The sequence below is a fragment of the Pseudochaenichthys georgianus genome, chromosome 19, assembly GCF_902827115.2.
Source record: "Pseudochaenichthys georgianus chromosome 19, fPseGeo1.2, whole genome shotgun sequence".
NCBI lineage: Eukaryota > Metazoa > Chordata > Actinopteri > Perciformes > Channichthyidae > Pseudochaenichthys > Pseudochaenichthys georgianus.
The window spans coordinates 1,439,445-1,461,516 of record NC_047521.1 but is presented as its reverse complement, the minus strand read 5'-3'; the positions used below and the strand labels follow the sequence as shown (position 1 = coordinate 1,461,516).

Sequence of the window (22,072 nt, the reverse complement as noted above, 5' to 3'; positions counted from 1 at the left end):
TGTGCAGTTCCTTTGGCATTAGGGCAGGGATATCTAGATACTTTCCAAGGTTTTACATAATGAGTTGTGCTACTTTTAAAGCAAGCAACGATGTTTTCAAATCTGTAATCAAAAAGCTCCGCCTTCCTGCCGTTGCTACGTTTTTCAAACGGTAACAAAGGTCTATTTTTCGTAACTATTTTTTAAATCAATAAAATCATTTTCTAAATCCATAAAAGCATTACAATTAATATTGGGAGTCATATCGTTACTTTGTTGAGAATGTGGCCATGTAATAAGCGGGATAATGTGCAGCGACTTGGTCATTATGGGGAAAAGAACACCTTCATGCCGATCTAGATCCCTCCGCTTCGCGTCGGTGTTCTTTTCCCCATAATGACCGCGTCGCTGCACATTATCCCTTACATAACAATTAATGAATCCAGATAATTAGTTGATTCAATTAATATCATACTTTGGGAAAAGTCTCTTTATTTTAAGGCAATGCGAAAGGCCATACAACATCATTATTATTTATGACTAGATCGAGTTATTTCAGGTGTTTAAGGAGCAGCTTCAATGTTGGCATTACCTAGCCCTGAGGGATCTGAACTCCAAATGAAAAGCCGTTTGCTAAAAAAACAGACCTAAAAAAGCATCATCATTATACAGTTATATGAGAATACTTTTATTTAATTAATTGCAAGTAAATCAGAGAAAATTCCTTTTTTTTTTGTGTTCACACAACTGAAATACTTCAGTAGATACAGTGCACCTCAGGTGATGTCATGGACCAGACACCATGTTGTCTAACAGCAGCAGCAGTCATGTGGGGTCTGTTGACTTTGTTCTGCAGATATCATCGGTCTGTCCGGGCTCATCACCCCCTCCCTGGAGGAGATGATCTATGTGGCCAAAGAGATGGAGAGACTGGGGATGACCACACCCCTGCTGATTGGAGGAGCCACCACATCAAAGTAACACACAAAACAATATTTATTATGTGATCCCCGCGGCGGCATATTAACACAACATATCAACATAATCTTCCTTCATTCAAAAGTAACCAAAGGAGTTCTCGGTATAATCTGAAATAACAAAAAGATTGATAGAAATACTTTACCATCTAATCTAATCTGTGTCTCATTGTCCTGCCATATATAGACATGTGTGTCATGTCCTGCCTCTCAGCGCATATTTATTGACAGCCAAAAGATACTTAAATTAACTTATTAATGAACTAAATTGACATGTTTTACATCTAATTGAATTCACAAAAAATAAATAATTAGGTACATTGGATTTAAAGCATTTAACAAATATTCAAAAAATAATAATCTTGTTAAATAGTCAAATGGATTTGAAGCAGATGAAGCAGCTGTCTACAGTACACCATCATAAGAGTGTTATAAAACGCTATGATCTCTACTAAATATAATTTATACATTTATTGTAAGGTAATACGTAAAAAGTAATATAAGGAAGTTCCTCCGTTTGCAATACTGTCATGGTCATACAGTATGTGTTTGATAGGACACACACTTCAGTGAAGATCGCCCCTCGATACACTTCCCCTGTGGTCCACGTGCTGGACGCCTCCCGGAGTGTGGTGGTGGTAAGACTTTATTCACTTCAACTACCCTATGGCCTAACGAAACATACTCATTTAAATGGGCTGGAAATATCCCATTATGAGTATAAAACATGTTTTATTTGCACATTGATTTAATTTAAAGCACATTTGTATATTTAATACCCTGACTACGTTGAGTGGGCTTGAATTAAGAGCGGAATAGATCTGGGATATATATGATGCCTGAGGATTTTCAAATGTGGGGGGTTTTTTGGACAAAGTTTAAACCTGCGCCTACGTCATAATCAGCATCAAAATACAAATAGTTAGAGCAGGGGTGGGGAACCTTTTTCCTCTCAAGGGCAATTTCAATTTTTTCAACATCCTCCGAGGGCCGTACAAATGATTGACCTATGCTTAAAAAAACTAAAATCACAGCCCATTCATTTGGCCTTTCTTTCATGCTGTGCAAAGAAAAAGCAACCTCTTAATCCAGATCTCTTAACATGACTCAGGTATGCATGCACGTGCACGGTGTGGCATGACCACCAAAACAGAAAGATATGGACACAAGATGTGTGCAAATGTAGTTAGTTTCATATCCATGTGTACATGATTTAAGTGGGGGGGGGGGGGACCTAACTTCCTCTAGGGGGGGTCCGGGGGCATGCTCCCCCGGGAAGATGTGTTTTTAAATGTTGACGTTAAAAGCATCAATCTGGTGCACTTTGAGAGCAACATTAGGAGATCTATGGATACATCTCTCAACACCCAGATGAAACACAACTGTAAGCAGATTTATTTTTCTTTATGGATATTTTACAAATCACTCCCCTTTTTAAACTGTATTCTTATTTATAATAATAATAACAACTTTTACTGTCATATAGTACTTTTACTGTCATATAGTATTTTATACCAGTTTTTACTTTATTCTCTTATTTTTGTATAACTATAATGATCATATAAAGATGTGCCTTTACCTCACTGGTTGGAGAAAAAGTTTCTTATATTCGTTAGCATAGCTAGCTAACCAGATGCTAATAACAACAAAGTTATTGACTGTATGATCAGTGTGACAGATGAACAGATCGCCACTGGGCCTTCAACTAAAGACACAGCCACGCAAAAACTGCGGCATGTGTACGGCTCCTTATGGGTACTGACATTTCTGGTGTTCTCCGGCAGAACTGCACCCCTGTCAGACGAGACGTATACCACATGATGATACGTTAGGCTCGTGTTGTGTTCAAGAACCCTGACCTTGGCCAGGAAAAACAGGCACTCGCTTTTTTAATTATTTTGCAGTCTAGATTTCTTTAATTATTTTCTTTTTGCGTGTGTTTATAAATTACCTCGAGGGCCGTACCAAAAGGTCTCGCGGTCCATATACGGCCCGGGGGCCGGAGGTTCCCCACCCCTGAGTTAGACCATTATGGGGCCGTGAAAGATATGTGTCAGCAAGTAAGTCCATCAGCTCATGAGAAAATATAAGAGATGTCCAGAACTCCACAGTTTATTTGCCGCAGTCTAACAAGGTACCACATTAACATCATGAATTCAGTTAAAAAAACGAACCAACCGAGGGAAGTGACACACGGGGGGACAATCATTTCTAATTGCATTTGATGATAAGAGAGATAATATAAGTTGATATGTCCACAGCTTTGAAAGGTATATCAGTCTCTCCAGTTGAATCAGTCCAAATGAAAATAAATAATAATTGTGTTTCCTCCCCTCCCTCAGTGCTCCCAGCTCCTGGACGAGGTCATGAGGGAGGAGTACTTTGAGGAGCTGAAGGAGGAGTACGAGGATATCAGACAGGAGCACTACGACTCCCTGAAGGTGAGAATGGATGGTAGAAACACAAGCACACACTAGAGTACATTTCATACCTCTAGGTCCAATGACCCACACAGCAAACCATCTTTGATGCTAGCATTGTATCTAGTAGCTTGAACCTTAACAACATCCAAACACTGAGACGGACACACTTCTGAAAGCCTCTAGTGTGGAACTGGCAGTCTGAGAATCTCTCTTTTTTTTCGATCTTCTATAGTGTGATAGTTTGGAAAATATAGAAGAGTCGTCACAAAAGCATCAGATAAGACAACAGGAACTAGTTAAAGTAATGGGAATCCGCCAAATGTAAACCAAATGTTCAGGTCATCAAACCATCTGTCTCTCTACCTTTCTTTCTCTCTCAGTCTTCACTGGCCAACAATGATTCCCTAATATTGTTTGTTTTAGTTTAGTTTGATGCCACAGCTGACTTTAAGAAGGTTTTTAATGATATTCTCATGACAGACATAATGACAATGGGGTAATTTAAGGCGGCCCCACATGACATTCATGACATCAGTAAATCTATTCAGCACTTCCTCAGATCTCCACTGAGCCTTTAGGACCGTCCAGTTGTGATGCTTGTGGCTCACTCTTAATGCGTGCAGTAACACAACCAACTATGGACAATCACTGTCAGGAATATGGGGGCAACTGCTACAGTTAGAACTGTCTCTTTTCTGCAACCAGTATTCTATAATGTGGAATCAGTTATGTATGTATTTTCAAACCGACAAGAGAAGAGGGACAAGAAAACAGCGGAGAAGTAACAGGGCAGAAACCCTCCTTTTTACGCAGCGGTCCAGACATAGACATCAAACGGCGACACATATTCAGTTGCCAGTTACTTTGGCATTAGGGCAGGGATATCTAGATACTTTCCAAAGTTTGACATAATGAATTGTGCTACTTTTAAAGCAAGCAACGATGTTTTCAAATCTGTAATCAAAAAGGTCGAAGCAGTTCCTGCTGTTGCTACGTAGTTCAAACAGTAACAACGGACTATTTTTCTTAGCGGATGCATTTAATTTAAAAATAAATAATAGCCTACTATTTTTTAAATCAATGAAAATATTTTCTAAATCTATAAAAGCATTTAAATTAATATTGTTTCTTTGTTGAGAATGTGGCCATGTAATAAGCGTGTTCAAGATCCCTCCGCTTCGCGTCGGGCTCCTGAACAGCCTGTCGGGTGTTCTTGTCCCCATAATAACCGCCTCGCTGCACATTATCCCTTGCTTAGCACAGCTGTGTATCCAATCCTTCTTATACTGTCTCCCATTCACATCCTTTGGCAGTCCTTCTATCTTAGTCTTATATAACAGGGATGCAAACTTGTCACCTTTCGGCGAAATTCGCCGTTTTGAACCCAAAATAGGTCGTTTGTGTGATCTGCAGCCGCGAGCTGTTATGTGCCATCATGGTCAGTGTATGTTTTGATCATTGGATTTTCTTTTCACAAATGGATATTCAAAAACAAAAAACGACTGAATATTTGATTTTGGTTTTCATATTGAAAAACCAAAATTGAAATACAAAGCGTTTTTCTTTATTTTCAAAATAAGAGCGCAGATGATGACGGCCAATCCGTGTATCTACGGTCCATTTTGTTTTCACAACGAAAACAGCCAATGGCCCTTCTCACTTCTCTTATTTTTCATTTCCTTGCTCCTCGTTCTCGGTCTCACCGGAAGTTGATTTGTCTGCGCCATCTTGAGTAGCGTCCCAATGGCCTTATGTTTGCCGGAGGAGCGAGGAGCGATAATGGAGGAACCACCAGACCATCCTTCGATGAAATCCTCAGACACTCGCCCCGCCCCCTTACAATGTATCGCTCACTGATTGGACGATGCAGCACATGCACTGATCTGATGCTTCTTGACATGAGAGCAGTTTCCCAGCGGAGTGAAGAAAACACATGAACCTCACGGGAGTCACTCCTCAGTCTATACTGTGTTTTGCTTCAATTCATGTTTCATTTAGTTACAAATATGTGATATATCTGAACAACAAAGTGGTCAAAAATCATTTTATTCATTTATTGGAAACATTTTCATGATCGCTTTTTTCGTTTTACATTTTCATTTGTCATTTCCATTCAGTCATTAAGTGCTATTAAAATGTTAATGTGCTACATATCCACACAAACACACAAAGTGTGCAATCCAATGAATGTTAATCTAACTGGGTTTTGATAGATAACATATCTCTTTTTCTTCTCTCAATTATTTTATTTCTATTGTGCACTCTAATCAATATTAATCCAACTAATGTTCGCTTATACATTTTAAGAATGGCGTTTATCTTTTTTGAGAATTAGTTCTTATTTTATTTCATGTATTTGGGTCTACAACAGATGATACAAATGTTTGTGTCAGTAAATGTGTGCTAACAGAGGCGGGGGTGTTTGTGGAAATAACGGGGACAGAGCTGCTGTCAGACGATCAGCTGTGCAGCGTCATCACAAACGGACGTCGCTTCACGTGACGCTCCGGAGGAAAGGACGTCCCATTGCTCTTAAAACTAATTTCCCTGCTTCTCGTGGTTTCCTTGCGTCTCTCCAAGCTTCCCTGGTGGGAGGGAAACGACGCAAGTGAGGGACGCAAGGATTTAATTTAACCGAAGTGAGAAGGACCCCAAGACACATATTGAGCCCAGTTAATGAATGTTATTGAGGGCTGGAAATATAATAGGCCTGTGTCTAAAATGGACAACATTGTTAGGAGATTTCAACTATACAGCGATTCTGCACTGCGGTCACTCAGCCGTCTCTCGAGTTTGTTATTATTTTTTCTACCAATAGTTATTCGTGAGATCGATCCTGTTGGACTCAGTAGCCTACTAGTGAAACTACTCCCACAACAAGTACTATGAAGTACTTACTGTGTACTTTTTGAGTAATCCTCTGTCAATGTCCCCTCCCGCAACCCTGTCTCCTAAAAATTACGTTCCCACAGAACTAAACTGCATTCTCAATTACGTTTAGCGAGAAACTTATTTTCTCCCACGTGTTTAGAGTATAGGTGAGGTCCTGATAATTTATTCCGGTAAATTACTCTGACCTACTAACTAGGGATGCCAGCGATTATTCGATTATTCGCATATTCGCTACAGTCTCCATAATCGAATATTATTTTTAAAAATCGATTTTATTTATATATTTTTTTTTTTTCTGGCTTAGTTTCAACCAAAAATTACTGCGCTGTGTTTCTCTTTCTCCTCAACTTACGTGTGTGTTGATAACTGAGACTCTCGGCCTCCGTAGTGGCGAAGAAAATATCAAAGATCAGGGACGGGTGGCGCAGTGGTCTGTGCGTTTGATCATCAGATCAAGGGGGCGTTGGGGAACTCCAGTTCGAAACCCGCTCCCGCCCCACTGCGTCGCAAGGCCGTTGTGTCCTTGGGCAAGACACTTCACCCGAATTTGCTCCTGTGGGTATTGTCCACAGTAGATGACCATGATCTGTATATGTAAAACGCTTTGAGAGTCTTTGATAAAGCGCTATAATAAATATAAGGATTATTATTATTATTATTATTAAAGATCGTCTCTGCTGAGCGTTGACAAGATGAGGGGATTTTATATGAATGAATCGTTTTTTTACCGATGCAAAGACGCTACGCAATCGATGCATCGCGAGTTCAACCCGGTTCAACCCAAACTGTAGCCGATGTGCACTCTTTCAACCGGTGCACTCGCATCTTGAACGTTTATGCCGGTGCACCGATGCGAATCGGTGAATCTTAACATCTCTAATCTACATACATAAGAGTATAATTAATGTGTATAATAGCAGTTAAAATAAGTTCTTCAACATAGTTAACATTGCAGGAAAGCAATATATTAGACGTTAAGCACTTTGTCAGGCTTAATATTTATCTGTAGATTTTTTCTTATTTGAAAGAAGACCTTAACCTAAAGTATTCTTTAATGTGTTAATAAAGGTTAATTAGTTTGTCTGTTTTGCACATCCTCATATTAATATCTTTGTACATCCAGCACTAAACTGTTTTATTGTAGAGATCACTTACAGTATCTTCTTTTTTTTATATTCTATATTTCTATCATTGACCTTCTACTTTCCACCTATGAAAGTATGTACTCTTAATATTGTTTTCATCAAATAACATTATTCAACAAAAATAATTCAATAACGTGCTTTAACCACTAGGCGGTGCAGACAAGGTACACACAGCATACTAATAATAACTTTGTATTATTAGTGTAGGACACTTATGTATGTATAACATCTGAAGATGTGTAGTTTTATTCATGTTTTTACATCAGCTGTGCACCGTTATAGTGTAAATATAACCTATCTACCAATTGGATCAAATATAAAAGTCAGCCGAATTACTATTGATACTGCAAGGAGATGTATTGTGTGAAAAGAAATGCAAGATGTTGTTTAATTGTTGATATATTTACGATCCAAGTCACATATTCAGTTTTGGCGGTAGTTCTCCTGTTTGTCCAGAAGTCTTCTCATCAGGGCTCTATAAATAAAGAACTACGTCAGATATGTAATATGTAATACAGCCGAACCGTGTATTTGTATTACAATGCCGTTATGTGATGACTTTCAAAGAGAAAAGCAAGAACACTCGGAATAAAGTATTTTTTATTTTTTTTAAATGTTTTCGGATATCATAACATCATATCCCAACATGCATTGCGGCTAAAACATCCAACGAGCTTCAAGCTGAGGATCTTGGGTAATCTTGTACTATAGTAAAAGTAGAAGTACTCAGATTTTGTACTTGAGTAAAAGTAGAAGTACTCAGATCTTGTACTTGAGTAAAAGTAGAAGTACTCAAATCTTGTACTTCAGTAAAAGTAGAAGTACTCAGGTCTTGTACTTGAGTAAAAGTAGAAGTACCAGAATGTAGGAACAATCCTGCAATCAAAATGTTCCTCAAATAAAAGTAGCCTACAAAAGTATTATCATCAAAATATAGTGAAAGTAGCGACAGTAAAAGTAGTCGTTGTGCAGATCGGTCCATTTCAGAATAATATATATGATGTGTTTTATAATGATTGATCATGAAAGTGTTCTCAAAGCTGGTGAAGGTGCAGCTAGTTTGAATGACTCTGTAGACTGCAGGGTAGCTGGTGGATTTACTCCAGGTGGAACTACAGTCTGATTCAACACTTGATTATATTTCACATCATTCATCCACATCTGTAAAGTAACTAAAGGTATTAAATACCATTTACCTCTGAACTGTAGAGGAGAAGAAGAACAAAGTAGCAAAACATTGAAATACTTAAATAAAGTACAAGTATCTTAAAATTGTACCCAAGTAGTACTTGAGTTTATGAATTTAGTTACTTTACACCAGATGCCATACAGATAGAAAGACTAAGCCTTGCACAGAGGCATGAAAATACATTTTCAAAATGCTCAACAGTGCTGCCAAAATTATAAACTGACTGCTACATAATTAAAATAAATGCTTTTATATATTTTTATTAGATGTGACTCTTTGGCATTTCTGTTATTATTAACACAGCTGCTTTAGTTGTTCTGACTGCTAAAATCCTCTGTAATTCCTCATTTTAAAGCCGATATTCCGTGGGGTCGAGGGGCTCGGATCCTTGTCACCTTTTTCATGCCTGATGAGTTTGCATCCCTGTATATAAGCTGATAATAATGATATCAATACTTTTTTACAGTTCAGTGGATGTGTGTTTGCGCATGCATGTAATATTGACCATATTAAGTTCACTTGTAATGTGTAATATAAATAAAATGTAATCTCTCTCTGTGTGTCCTCAGGACCGTCGGTACCTGTCTCTCTCTCAGGCCAGAGACAAGGCTCTGCATATAGACTGGCTCTCTGCGCCCACACCAGGTCAGTCAGCCACACCACTTTATTACAATGTTATCAAAGCAAAACCTTTATATACATTTAACATTTCTATTGAGGATTTCAAATGAATCTGTTGTCATATCGTCACACCACTAAACAATTCACACCACTAAAACAATTCACAACATCATTAAAATGCTTTGAAACGTCGTATCATTGAATACAGCCCTATCTTCAGTGTGGTGTTAGAAGGAGCAGATACAGAAGACATGCTGAATGTAATACTTTGTTCATGCCTGCATGGACCGCTCTCTGTCCCGTGTCTCAGTGCGTCCTCACTTTCTGGGTACTCGTGTGTTTGACCGCTACGACCTGAACAGTCTGGAGGAGTTTATCGACTGGAAGCCTTTCTTTGACGTGTGGCAGCTGAGGGGAAAGTACCCCAACAGAGGTTACCCCAAGATCTTCAAGGACAAGACTGTTGGTATGAGCTCCACCTCTGTTATCATCAATCACTCCACAGACATCTCTCCTGCGACACCACATGCTGCTTACATGTTGATAAATGCCCTTATATATTTGACTTTTTTAACAGAACTCGACACTCTGTATAATGGCACGAAGAAAACTTCATTTTTTCTTTTCACAAGACTTTCAAGGAGTGTTTACAATGCATTTCAATCTGTTTATAGCACTGTTTAATAATATGACATTAATTTATTAATTTGTGTTAGTTCTTGTAACTCTAATTAAACAATGCTTTAAGCTGATTATTTTATCCATGTGTGTCATAGGAAGTGTTACTGACAATTTAATACGGTCGTTTGTGTTACGGTGTGTGAAGCAGGCAGGACCCAAATGCAGAATAAAGTGAAAATTCCTTTATTTCAAGGCTAGGTGATAAACAGAGACAAAACAGAACACTCACCGACGAACTAGTCATGACACAAGACGAACCGACAAAGACAGACAGAAAAACCAGAACTTAAATACACACAAGACTAATCACACAAACAAGACACAGGTGAGGAGGGAGGAGAAAACACAGGGGCCACAGGTGAACCCCACAAAAGTCCAAAACCTCAAGCAGGGTGGGTGGAGGGGGTCCGGAGGACGGGTCTGGGCTGACAACCCAGGGGCACAGCAGAGGACCAGGAAGGGATCTCGGGCGGACGGCCCGGGGGCTAGGCAGAGTTCAAAAAGGGGTTCTCGGGCGGGCGGCCCGGGGGCTAGGCAGAGTTCAAAAAGGGGTTCTCGGGCGGGCGGCCCGGGGGCTAGGCAGAGTTCAAAAAGGGGTTCTCGGGCGGGCGGCCCGGGGGCAAGGCAGAGTTCGAGGAGGGGCGAAGACCACAGCTCTCAGGGGACCGGGCAGGAGCCGGTGTTGACCGGACAGTAACCAGAGCCGGTGGGACAGGTGTCGGCAAGATTCCCCACGGAAGAGGACAAGGAGTTGGCAGGACCCCCGGAGAGACATGTAATGTCGAGGCCTCCAACGAAACAGGACACGGGGTTGGCAGGACCCCCGGTAGAAGAGAAGTCGGCGGGGCCTCCAAGGGCACAGGACACAGGGTTGGCAGGACCCCCGGCAGGAGAGCAGTCGGCGGGGCCTCCAAGGACACAGGATTGGCAGGACCCCCGGCAGGAGAGCAGTCGGCGGGGCCTCCAACGGCACAGGACACAGGACCGGCAGGACCCCCGGCAGGACCCCCGGCAGGAGAGTTGACGGCGGGACCTCCAACGAGACAGGACAAGGAGCTGGCAGGACCCCCGGCAGAAGAGTAGACGGCGGGACCTCCAACGGGACAGGACAAAGGGTTGGCAGGACCCCCAGCGGAACCTCCAACGGTACTTGAGTAGGGACTCGAGAGAGGGCTTGAGAGGGAACTCGAGAGGAAACTTGAGAGGGAACTCGAGAGGGGACTGGAGAGGAGACTGGAGAGGGAGCTCGAGAAGGAACTCGAGAGGGGACTCGAGAGGAGACTGGAGAGGAGACTGGAGAGGGGACTCGAGAGGAGACTCGAGAGGTGACTCGAGAGGAGACTCGAGAGGAGACTCGAGAGGTGACTCGAGAGGAGACTCGAGAGGAGACTCGAGAGGTGACTCGAGAGGAGACTCGAGAGGAGACTCGAGAGGAGACTCGAGAGGTGACTCGAGAGGAGACTCGAGAGGAGACTCGAGAGGTGACTCGAGAGGAGACTCGAGAGGAGACTCGAGAGGTGACTCGAGAGGAGACTCGAGAGGAGACTCGAGAGGTGACTCGAGAGGAGACTCGAGAGGAGACTCGAGAGGTGACTCGAGAGGAGACTCGAGAGGTGACTCGAGAGGAGACTCGAGAGGTGACTCGAGAGGAGACTCGAGAGGTGACTCGAGAGGAGACTCGAGAGGAGACTCGAGAGGAGACTCGAGAGGTGACTCGAGAGGAGACTCGAGAAGGAACTCGAGAGGGGACTCGAGAGGAGACTCGAGAGGAGACTCGAGAAGGAACTCGAGAGGGAACTCGAGAGGAAACTTGAGAGGGAACTCGAGAGGGGACTGGAGAGGAGACTGGAGAGGGAGCTCGAGAGGGAACTCGAGAGGGGACTCGAGAGGAGACTGGAGAGGAGACTGGAGAGGGAGCTCGAGAGGAGACTCGAGAGGGAACTCGAGAGAGAGGGGACTCGAGAGGAGACTCGAGAGGAGACTCGAGAGGTGACTCGAGAGAGAGGGGACTCGAGAGGAGACTCGAGAGGAGACTCGAGAGGAGACTCGAGAGGTGACTCGAGAGGAGACTCGAGAGGTGACTCGAGAGGAGACTCGAGAGGAGACTCGAGAGGAGACTCGAGAGGTGACTCGAGAGGAGACTCGAGAGGTGACTCGAGAAGGAACTCGAGAGGAGACTCGAGAGGTGACTCGAGAAGGAACTCGAGAGGGGACTCGAGAGGAGACTCGAGAAGGAACTCGAGAGGGGACTCGAGAGGGGACTCGAGAGGAGACTCGAGAGGAGACTCGAGAAGGAACTCGAGAGGGGACTCGAGAGGAGACTCGAGAAGGAACTCGAGAGGGGACTCGAGAGGAGACTCGAGAAGGAACTCGAGAGGGGACTCGAGAGGAGACTCGAGAGGGGACTCGAGAGGAGACTCGAGAGGTGACTCGAGAGGTGACTCGAGAGGAGACTCGAGAAGGGACTCGAGAGGGGACTCGAGAAGGGACTCGAGAAGGAACTCGAGAGGGGACTCGAGAAGGAACTCGAGAAGGGACTCGAGAGGGAACTCGAGAGGGGACTCGAGAGTGGACTCGAGAGGGAACTGGAGGGGTGTCTTGAAAGGAGACTCGAGAGGAGACTCGAGAGGGGTGTCTTGAAAGGAGACTCGAGAGATGACTCGAGAGGGAACTCCAGAGGGAACTCCAGAGGAGGCTCGAGAGGGAACTCGAGAGGGAGCTCGAGAGGGAACTCGAGAGGGAACTCGAGAGGGGACTGGAGAGGAGACTGGAGAGGGAGCTCGAGAGGGAACTCGAGAGGGGACTCGAGAGGAGACTCGAGAAGAGACTCGAGAGGGGACTCGAGAGGGGACTCGAGAGAGAGGGAACTCGAGAGAGAGAGGGGACTCGAGAGGTGACTCGAGAGGAGACTCGAGAGGTGACTCGAGAGGTGACTCGAGAGGAGACTCGAGAAGGAACTCGAGAGGGGACTCGAGAGGGGACTCGAGAAGGAACTTGAGAAGGGACTCGAGAGGGAACTCGAGAGGGGACTTGAGAAGTGTCTTGAACAGGGACTCGAGAGGAGATTCGAGAGATGAATTGAAAGGGAACTCGAGAGGGGACTGGAGAGAAGACTTGAGAGTGGACTCGAGAGGGAACTGGAGGGGTGTCTTGAAAGGAGACTCGAGAGGAGGCTCGAGAGGGAACTCGAGAGGGAGCTCGAGAGGAGGCTCGAGAGGGAGCTCGAGAGGAGGCTCGAGAGGGAACTCGAGAGGGAGCTCGAGAGGAGGCTCGAGAGGGAACTCGAGAGGGGGCTCGAGAGGAGGCTCGAGAGGGAACTCGAGAGGGAGCTCGAGAGGAGGCTCGAGAGGGAACTCGAGAGGGAGCTCGAGAGGAGGCTCGAGAGGAGGCTCGAGAGGGAACTCGAGAGGGAGCTCGAGAGGGAGCTCGAGAGGAGGCTCGAGAGGAGGCTCGAGAGGGAGCTCGAGAGGGAACTCGAGAGGGAGCTCGAGAGGGAGCTCGAGAGGGAGCTCGAGAGGGAACTCGAGAGGAGACTGGAGAGGAGACTGGAGAGGGGACTCGAGAGGAGACTCGAGAGGGGACTGGAGAGGGGACTGGAGAGGGGACTGGAGAGGAGACTGGAGAGGGAGCTCGAGAGGGAGCTCGAGAGGGGACTCGAGAGGGGACTGGAGAGGGGACTCGAGAGGGAACTCGAGAGGAGACTCGAGAGGGGACTGGAGAAGGGACTCGACAGGGGACTCGAGAGGGGACTCGAGAGGGGACTCGAGAGGGGACTGGAGAGGGGACTCGAGAGGGAACTCGAGAAGGGACTCGACAGGGGACCTGAGAGGGGACTTGTGTCGGTCGACACAAGACGAACCGACAAAGACAGACAGAAAAACCAGAACTTAAATGTGTATTTAAGTTCTGGTTTTTCTGTCTGTCTTTGTCGGTTCGTCTTAACTAATCACACAAACAAGACACAGGTGAGGAGGGAGGAGAAAACACAGGGGCCACAGGTGAACACAATCGGGTAATCAGACACACCAGGGAAACTAACGACAGGGAACCACAGACAGATATAGACAAGACAAAACACCATAAAGACAGATCGTGACAGTTTGTCCTGTTTTCTTTTAGATAATTGTTACAAACTAATTAAAGTATCATGTTGAAATGATTATATTATCTATCATACTAATATTGTATGTATTAACATTCATGTTATTCACAAAAAGTTAGATGAATATCCCCCCATGGATTAACACTATACAATGGATGTTATTGTTAGACGTTAGTTGATTGAGGGAAACATTTTATATATATATATATATATATATATATATATATATATATATATATATAAATATATATATATATATATATATAAATAAAATATAAGTATCTCATAAATATGTATATAATGTGGTGCATAGCTTTGTGACTTAAAGGCAGTTACTGGAGAATAGTGCAGTGAAATCTTCAGTGCCAACATTGAAAGCTACAATAACTTTACAACTAAATAACACATAGGCGCTGGCAGCAGTGATTCAGTGGGATGTCTCCCAGCCTGGTTGTCACGGAGATGATACCATGTCTGAGCAGTGTTGTCTTCCTGCAGGTTCTGAAGCGCGGCGAGTCTTCGATGAGGCCCAGCGGCTGCTCCACCAGATGATTGACAGTGGCAGTCTGAAGGGGCGGGGCCTAGTGGGGTTCTGGCCCGCCCAGGGTGACGGTGATGACATCAGAGTGTACCGAGAGGACGCCCCGGCAACCAGAGATGCCCAGCCCATCGCCACCTTCCACGGCCTGAGGCAGCAGGTGAGTTTAAGAAACAGTGGAGGACTATTTAAGTTCAGCGTCTGCCTTAGATTTCCCCTTGATCAGCCATGACCAACCAACCAGCTTCAGATATAACTATGTGCTGATCAAATGTACATCCATGCAAAAAATGTATTCTTTTATAATTCAGCAGTGAACAGCACAAGGCCTCTCCCCTCCTCTGGTATGTGTAGGGCAGCATATAATATATTACACACAACTTTACATTCTTCTAGATAGACACTGATTAATCAATTAATTAGGGCGGTGGTGGCGAAGTCCATAGGGACTTGGCTTGGCAACTGGAAGGTCACCAGTTCAGTACTACCGAGGTGTCCCTGAGCAAGGCACCGTTCCCTACACTGCTCCCCGGGCGCCGTACATAATGGCAGCACACTGCTCCCAACACTAGGATGGGTCAAATGCAGAGAAACCGTTTTGTTGCATAGTACCTGTACTACGTAATGACAATAAGTTGAATCTTCAATCTTCTTCTTCAATTAATAAATAAATAGTTGCGCATAAATAAATGGACAAATGAAAAGATTGTTGAATTGTAATTTTCCATTAAAGAAAAGCTTTAAACATGTTTGTGTATTTTATAGTTATTAGAAAGAAAGACAATTGGGAGCGGCATGTCAGACATAAAATGGGAATGAGATACAAAATATTACATGGTTATAATAACTATATAATTGAACATATCTGACCTCTGTAGTACCTAACTGTCTGAGAACAGAAGGCATAAACAAAGCATTGTGCTGCGTCACCATGGGGAGGCGTTAACCAGCTGATGGGTGGTGCCTGCATGCTTGTCAGGTGTAGTATTCAGGATTTCAATGTTTTGTTCTTCTTCCGTTTCTGATTGTGACCTTGAAAATGCAGCCAAAAATAAAGGGCAACTAATTTCCACGGTAGTAATTTAGTGTGTGTGTGTGTGTGTGTGTGTGTTTCTTTGTGTGCAGTTGGAGAAGGACAGCTTTAGCTCCGAGCCCTACCTGTGTGTGTCTGACTTCGTTGCCCCCCTGGACAGCGGTGTGTCGGACTACATTGGTGTGTTTGCTGTGGGGGTGTTTGGAGCTGAGGAGCTGAGTCAGCACTTCCAGGCTCAGGGAGATGACTACAGCAGCATCATGGTCAAAGCGCTGGCCGACCGCCTGGCTGAGGTACGTCGAGTGTTGCTTTGCTAACGAGTCCCTGCTGCCTCTGTGTCTTCTGGTTCCTGCTAACCCTGTCCCCGCCCAGGCCTTCGCTGAGGAGCTCCACGCTCGTGTGCGTAAGGAGCTGTGGGGCTACAGCACCGACGAGGCTCTGCAGGCCTCAGACCTCCACAGAATCCGGTACCAGGGCATCAGACCTGCAGCTGGATACCCCAGCCAGCCGGACCACACAGAGAAGACCACCATGTGGAGCCTGGCCGGGGTCCAGGAGAAGACCGGTGAGCATTTCACTGTCTTACTGCTGCTGATGGGCTGCTCATGCTGTCCTGTTGTTTCAGAGGAGATGCACGTCCAAGGTTTCCTCAGCCTTTCAATAGTTCAATGAAATGTATTATCTCCTCTCAGCCTGTTCACCTGTCCTCATGTAGTCAGGCTACATGTAAGCACACATGGATATGCACTGTAGTAACTACATGCACTGTTGTTACGTGCCGCAGTTGTAGTAACCTGGTTACTTTTAAGTAGGGGTTTACTGATTTAGATTTGAGTTCGGAAAAAAGCAATCATAATTAGCTTTCAATTTCTACCTTCCATTAAAGAACAGGAACGGCCATTCTCCATTTTTAATTTTTTTTATCAGTGGCTCTTGTCTTTTATTGAAAGTAAAACACTGACCTGCTGTTATCCTATTTCCTGCGTCTGTGTTCACCTTGAGCCTGTGTGTGTGTGTGTGTGTGTGTGTGTGTGTGTGTGTGTGTGTGTGTGTGTGTGTGTGTGTGTGTGTGTGTGTGTGTGTGTGTGTGTGTGTGTGTGTGTGTGTGTGTGTGTGTGTGTGTGTGTGTGTGTGTGTGTGTGTGTGTGTGGTGTGTGTGTGTGTGTGTGTGTGTGTGTGTGTGTGTGTGTGTGTGTGTGTGTGTGTGTGTGTGTGTGTGTGTGTGTGTGTGTGTGTGTGTGTGTGTGTGTGTGTGTGTGTGTGTGTGTGTGTGTGTGTGTGTGTAGGTATCTGTCTGACAGAGTCCCTGGCCATGCTGCCTGCTGCCTCTGTGTCTGGACTCTACTTCTCCAGCCCCCAGGCCACATACTTTGCTGTGGGGAAGATCACCAAGGAGCAGGTGAGACTGCCCATCCCCATCTTACCTCATATCGTCACTGCATAACATGTGAATGAGAGCCCTTTCAGAAAGTTCACGAACACCGATAGACCTGCATCACAACTGGATAACGGTCATCTTACTACTTATTAGCAGAACTACGGAAATGAACCACAGACTATTTAAAACAAATGAAATGCAATAGAAGCAAGGAGGACAGACCAAAAAGATAACAATTACATAAAGATCTCAAAAAACACAAATGGATAACTGCTTCCTGTAGAAGAGGTGATTGCTAAACATAAAGACACGAGCCACCAGGAAGGAAGGATGCATTGACCGGGGGAGGAGAGTGACAGAGAAGAGGCTTGTTTCTGATTGAGCCGTGTCTGGGAGACACCAGCAGCTGTATTCTACGTTCACACACAGTGTTACCGCCCGTACATCAGGCCTTTATGTCCCTCCAGGTGCATTATGATACATACCCTTGTGTGATTTAAAATCCCAAGAAAGAAGTGAGCTTATCAGGTCACTGAATCGTGAGCTGGTTAAGTTGCATTGTGGGTAAAGTCGATGCCAGGTAACAGGATAATATTATCTCTGGTTCTGCTTGATCCATTCCTTTAGAGTCTAACCGTGTCGTAGCAATGCTAAATGACTCGAGTCATATTTGAAGTAACTGTTGAGACTCACCTTATAAATATAAAGAAACAATAGAAGGATCCTAGCTGGGATTTGATAACTAATATGTTGATGAAGGATTTGTAACAGAGGGGAATCTAAACGCCTCACTTATATTTCAGGACCGGTTTATTGCCAAGTAAGTTTACACAAAAAGGAGTGTGTACATTTTTTTTTTTTTAAACAAACAAGAAAAGTAAATTTGACAAGTAATATAAATATACAAAAAAGGAAACACAATAAGAATATGATAAGTTACTCTGAAATAAGTGCAGTATAATATAGTTTTTAAATAATGAGCATTAAGCAGAAATGTGAACATACACGGAGGAGTGTGGACGGTTCACAGTGTGGAAATGCTCTGTTGCAGGTGGAGGACTACGCCAGGAGGAAAGAGATGAGTGTGGAGGAGGTGGAGAGGTGGCTGGCTCCAGTGCTGGGGTATGACAGTGAGGCGTAGAGAGGGAGCACTGCAGTAAACTGGACCACTGAGGGATCAGAGCAGGGTGCAACTCACACACACTCACAGGGTCCAACGTCTCACTGTGGCCCTCAAACAGGGATTCACTGACATCAGCAGTACATTTCTTATTTTAAAACACTCTAGGTTTTATAATTGTACTCAACATTTGTAAGCAACATTTCAGAACCAGTGTGTTTTTATATTTCTCTTCGCTAACGGGTTATGACAAGCTTACTTTTGTCATGTAATGTAAGCTCACATGGTCCTCACTTTTATTATGCCGTTATACTTTCTTAGCAACTGTTCACGGTTTGGGTCCTAATAACTTTATTTGTCCCGCTCTGAACTGTTATACAACGCTGTTTTTTATCTATTGACTACATTGAACACATCCGTGTTTATGGTTATTTTAATAAGGGAGGAAAAGTTCGTCCTTTTAGAAAATGTGCCAATTTCCTTTCTCTGTGTATGTGTTTGGTGCTGATTCCTGTGTGGTCAGGGTGCGGTTAGCCTGGCTCAGTATAAAGACTGGAAGTAGGGAGAAACAGCAGTCTTTATACCAAGTCTTTCTAACCCACTCTCAAAGAAAGTTAACACTGTTGAACTAATTCAAATGTTTTAATGGAACAAGACTCAGGATCTGTTCTTACTTGAATTGGCAACAGTCAACATGTATTTCTTATTACAGTTCTAACCTTGGAGGTACTGAACAATGTATTTGCACTTAAAAGGTATTGTGGTAAACAGTCCACATTATAATATACCCGGCTGTCAATGTCAGAATCTTTATTTCATACCAAATCAATTCAAACAAATTCATCCCACCCTGGACATCTGTGGTTTCATTTTTTTTTTTACTAATTTCAATTATTTTAAACGTGTATATGGAAGGGAAAGTTAGATGTTTACCAACGGATATATCTATTTCAGTTCATTTCAAAACATTTTAAATCTTTATTTTAATGAGTTTTTTTAAATCAACATTTGCATGGAGGTTTTTAGATACACATGTTTTGTGGTTTTATGTTTATTACTCAAGTGCCAAAGTGGTCAAGTTTATATTAAATGGTGCATTTAAAAAATAAAAGATTCTTGATAAAGTATAAAAAACATAATAATATATAAGAGGAGCCTTCCGAAAAGGTTGTCTTCTTGAAAAAATGACTAAGTCAGAGGCTCAGTGAATACGTTGTATTAAGATAAAGTCTATTTTGATTCATTCCTTTGTTAATAACTCAGTTCTGTTGATAATTGTATCCATCAAAATTGTCGCAGTACATTTCAGCCTCCAGACATCTGAACGTACGACAAGCACCCAATGGTTTCAAGCTTCTATCATACGCTTATTTCCCAGTGAGACAGTATCTGTGTAACTCAAATCAGATTTAGTGTACTATTGTAATCTGGTTAGTTAATAACGGCTGATTGTCAATTCATGATGTCATTTCTGAGGGATTGTTAAAGCCGTGTCCAGGTTTTATTAATGCCTATCTTCCAAGTGTTACCGAGGTGATATATACGACACAAAGATCTGTAGCACATTTTATTAAGAAGTATGCATATTCATCTACTTTGCATAACACATTTTATCTACACAGTGCTTTGAACAAATCAGTAGTGACAACTTAATGATACAAATGAAGTATTGTAAATGATTATTCAACGCAGGAAAAACCACTGTACCAGCATTTAAACACTTTAACAAACTTGAATGTATATTTTTTCTGACTTGATAAGAAACAAAAAAACTGTTTGCTGCAAATGTATGGCTGTGATGAAAACACAAATAATAATATATTTTTATGTTTTTTCATCAACTGTAGAAGCATGATTTTAAAAAAGGATGCTTTAAACTCAATTGTTAAGACTAAACTCTCTTATTTTATTAAAAATATAATAAGATTAGATAGATTATTATAATTCCATTGAAGGGTTCATTTAGTATGGGATAACCCTTGGATGTTTTTATCAAATGTTATTTAATTCCAGTTTTGCCAACAACAAATACAGCATTTCAGACTTTGAGGTATAGTTAGTTCTCCCACAACATCCACATCCTGTTGACATGTTACCAGGTACTATCAGTGTTATACTGTTAATGGACTTTACAACATACTCATTCCATGATCCTGGATCACAAAGTCTCTGGATATACCAAAATGTTGGGTTCAATTTGAAATGTTTATATTAGATGCTAGCTTAGTGCATTTCACATGTGTCTTAAAAGCCCTGATGTGCTGCAGTGTCTGATCTTAGTTTGAATGAAACTATTTTTTAACAAGTTTGATTTTCTTACATTGTTAACAAGAGTTGTTGATACATGATGATTACATTGAAAACCCTGTAAAACAGGAGCAATAGAACGGTGTGTTTCGTTGAGAATAAATCACTGCAACATTGTTTTGTCTTTCTCTGAGTTTAAATCTTTGGTGTGAAGGAAAAACATATATTTAAATAAATGTCATTTCTAGCCAAAAAAAGTGGATACATGTCTTTGGTGAAGCTTTCTGGTGGAGCTTTCTCAAGTCTGAAAAAGAAATTGGTCCTAATCATGGGCGTAGGAAGCATCCTGAATGTGGGGGGGACATTTAAAAATATATATATTTCCTGTATTCTGGTGCATTTTATCAGGTGGTTTGATACTTTTATGTGGCTATACTAGCATGAGGAAAATGATGGGTACATTTTGTAATTTCATCCAGTAGTAAAGAAAGGAAACATATTTGATTAATTTGAATTAATAAAAAGCAGTTTAAATGCCCATTTTTTTGTACATTTATATACAACAATACATATTTGTGAGTGCATTGAGAGATATTGTTGTGGAGAGTCATTTATATATAAATCGCAAAATACATTTGTGAATCCTTCTGAGAGCATTAATATTGAGACTGATCTGACTCCATACAGATGTTAAGTTCACCTAGGAATGGTATCATCGACTTAAATGTTGCTCTTCAGTCTATATTGGTCACATGATGCCCCTTGACTGAAATGCTTCCTGTTTAATATCCCACTGATTTCCTTAACATTCTGGATGAGAGTCCACATCACAATTGACTCTAAACTGTCATTTCCCTTTCATCACTCACCTCAGCAACGGACCTCTCTCCACTGTCCCTGTGTTCTGCCTCTGACTCACTCTCAAGCGCCTAGATGTCAAGAGAGGTGGAGAAGTGATCATTATTTATTGAGCAGTATACTCTTTCACATTGAATCATAACAAGTCATACTGAATGTAAATACAACTGACTCTAAAGTAAGTCCCAGTCTGTGACATTGGACATTTTGAAGACTCAAAGTCCCAAGCAGTAGGTAGAATATTAGCTAGTCTGTAATCTGCACAGAAAATAAATAGTTAACTGAATACTGGGATAGAAATTGCCTATAAGCACTCAGTAAAACATAAACACACACAAAAAGCTTCTGAATGATAAGAAGTATAATTAAAACATAATGCACATTACCATTTTGAGAGAGAGTAAAGAACTCAGAAAATAGTCTCTCATCGAACTGAGGCTCTAGTAAAACACACTGACTGCGTCTCTACATGGACATCAGTAAGCCGTTTATGAGTATTATCCCGGTTATGATCATATTGGGGATATGGTGTTTACATGAGCACAGAGAGATCGGGTTATTCATGTTCCCTGTTTACATGATAAATATCATGTAACATTCATTTCTTCTTTCTTTCATGCTGTGCAAAGAAAGAGCAACCTCTTAATCCAGATATCTCACCATGACTCGCGCATGCATGCACGTGCACGGTGTGGCATGACCACCAAAACAGAAAGATATGGACACAAGATGTGTGCAAATGTATTTAGTTTCCTATCCATGTGGACATGATTTAAGTGGGGGGGACCTAAGCTCATCTAGGGGGGTCCGGGGGCATGCTCCCCCGGGAAGATTTTTTATTAAATATTGAAGTTAAAAGCATCAATCTGGTGCACTTTGAGAGCAAAAT

At 42.6% G+C, this 22,072-nt stretch overlaps 1 protein-coding gene across 1 annotated transcript in view; it reads left to right on the top strand.

Moving 5' to 3' along the window:
• The window catches only part of mtr (5-methyltetrahydrofolate-homocysteine methyltransferase), a 31,185-nt gene extending 10,683 nt beyond the window's left edge, over positions 1-20,502 (top strand). Inside the window, exons 14-23 of the mRNA XM_034107172.2 lie at positions 836-956; positions 1,513-1,594; positions 3,299-3,397; positions 9,175-9,250; positions 9,537-9,692; positions 14,508-14,707; positions 15,673-15,873; positions 15,953-16,145; positions 16,867-16,979; positions 18,010-20,502. Coding sequence (XP_033963063.1) covers positions 836-956; positions 1,513-1,594; positions 3,299-3,397; positions 9,175-9,250; positions 9,537-9,692; positions 14,508-14,707; positions 15,673-15,873; positions 15,953-16,145; positions 16,867-16,979; positions 18,010-18,099 — 1,331 coding nt within the window. The 3' untranslated portion in view covers positions 18,100-20,502. The remainder of the gene's footprint in view (positions 1-835; positions 957-1,512; positions 1,595-3,298; positions 3,398-9,174; positions 9,251-9,536; positions 9,693-14,507; positions 14,708-15,672; positions 15,874-15,952; positions 16,146-16,866; positions 16,980-18,009) is intronic.
• Positions 20,503-22,072: the final 1,570 nt, after the last annotated feature.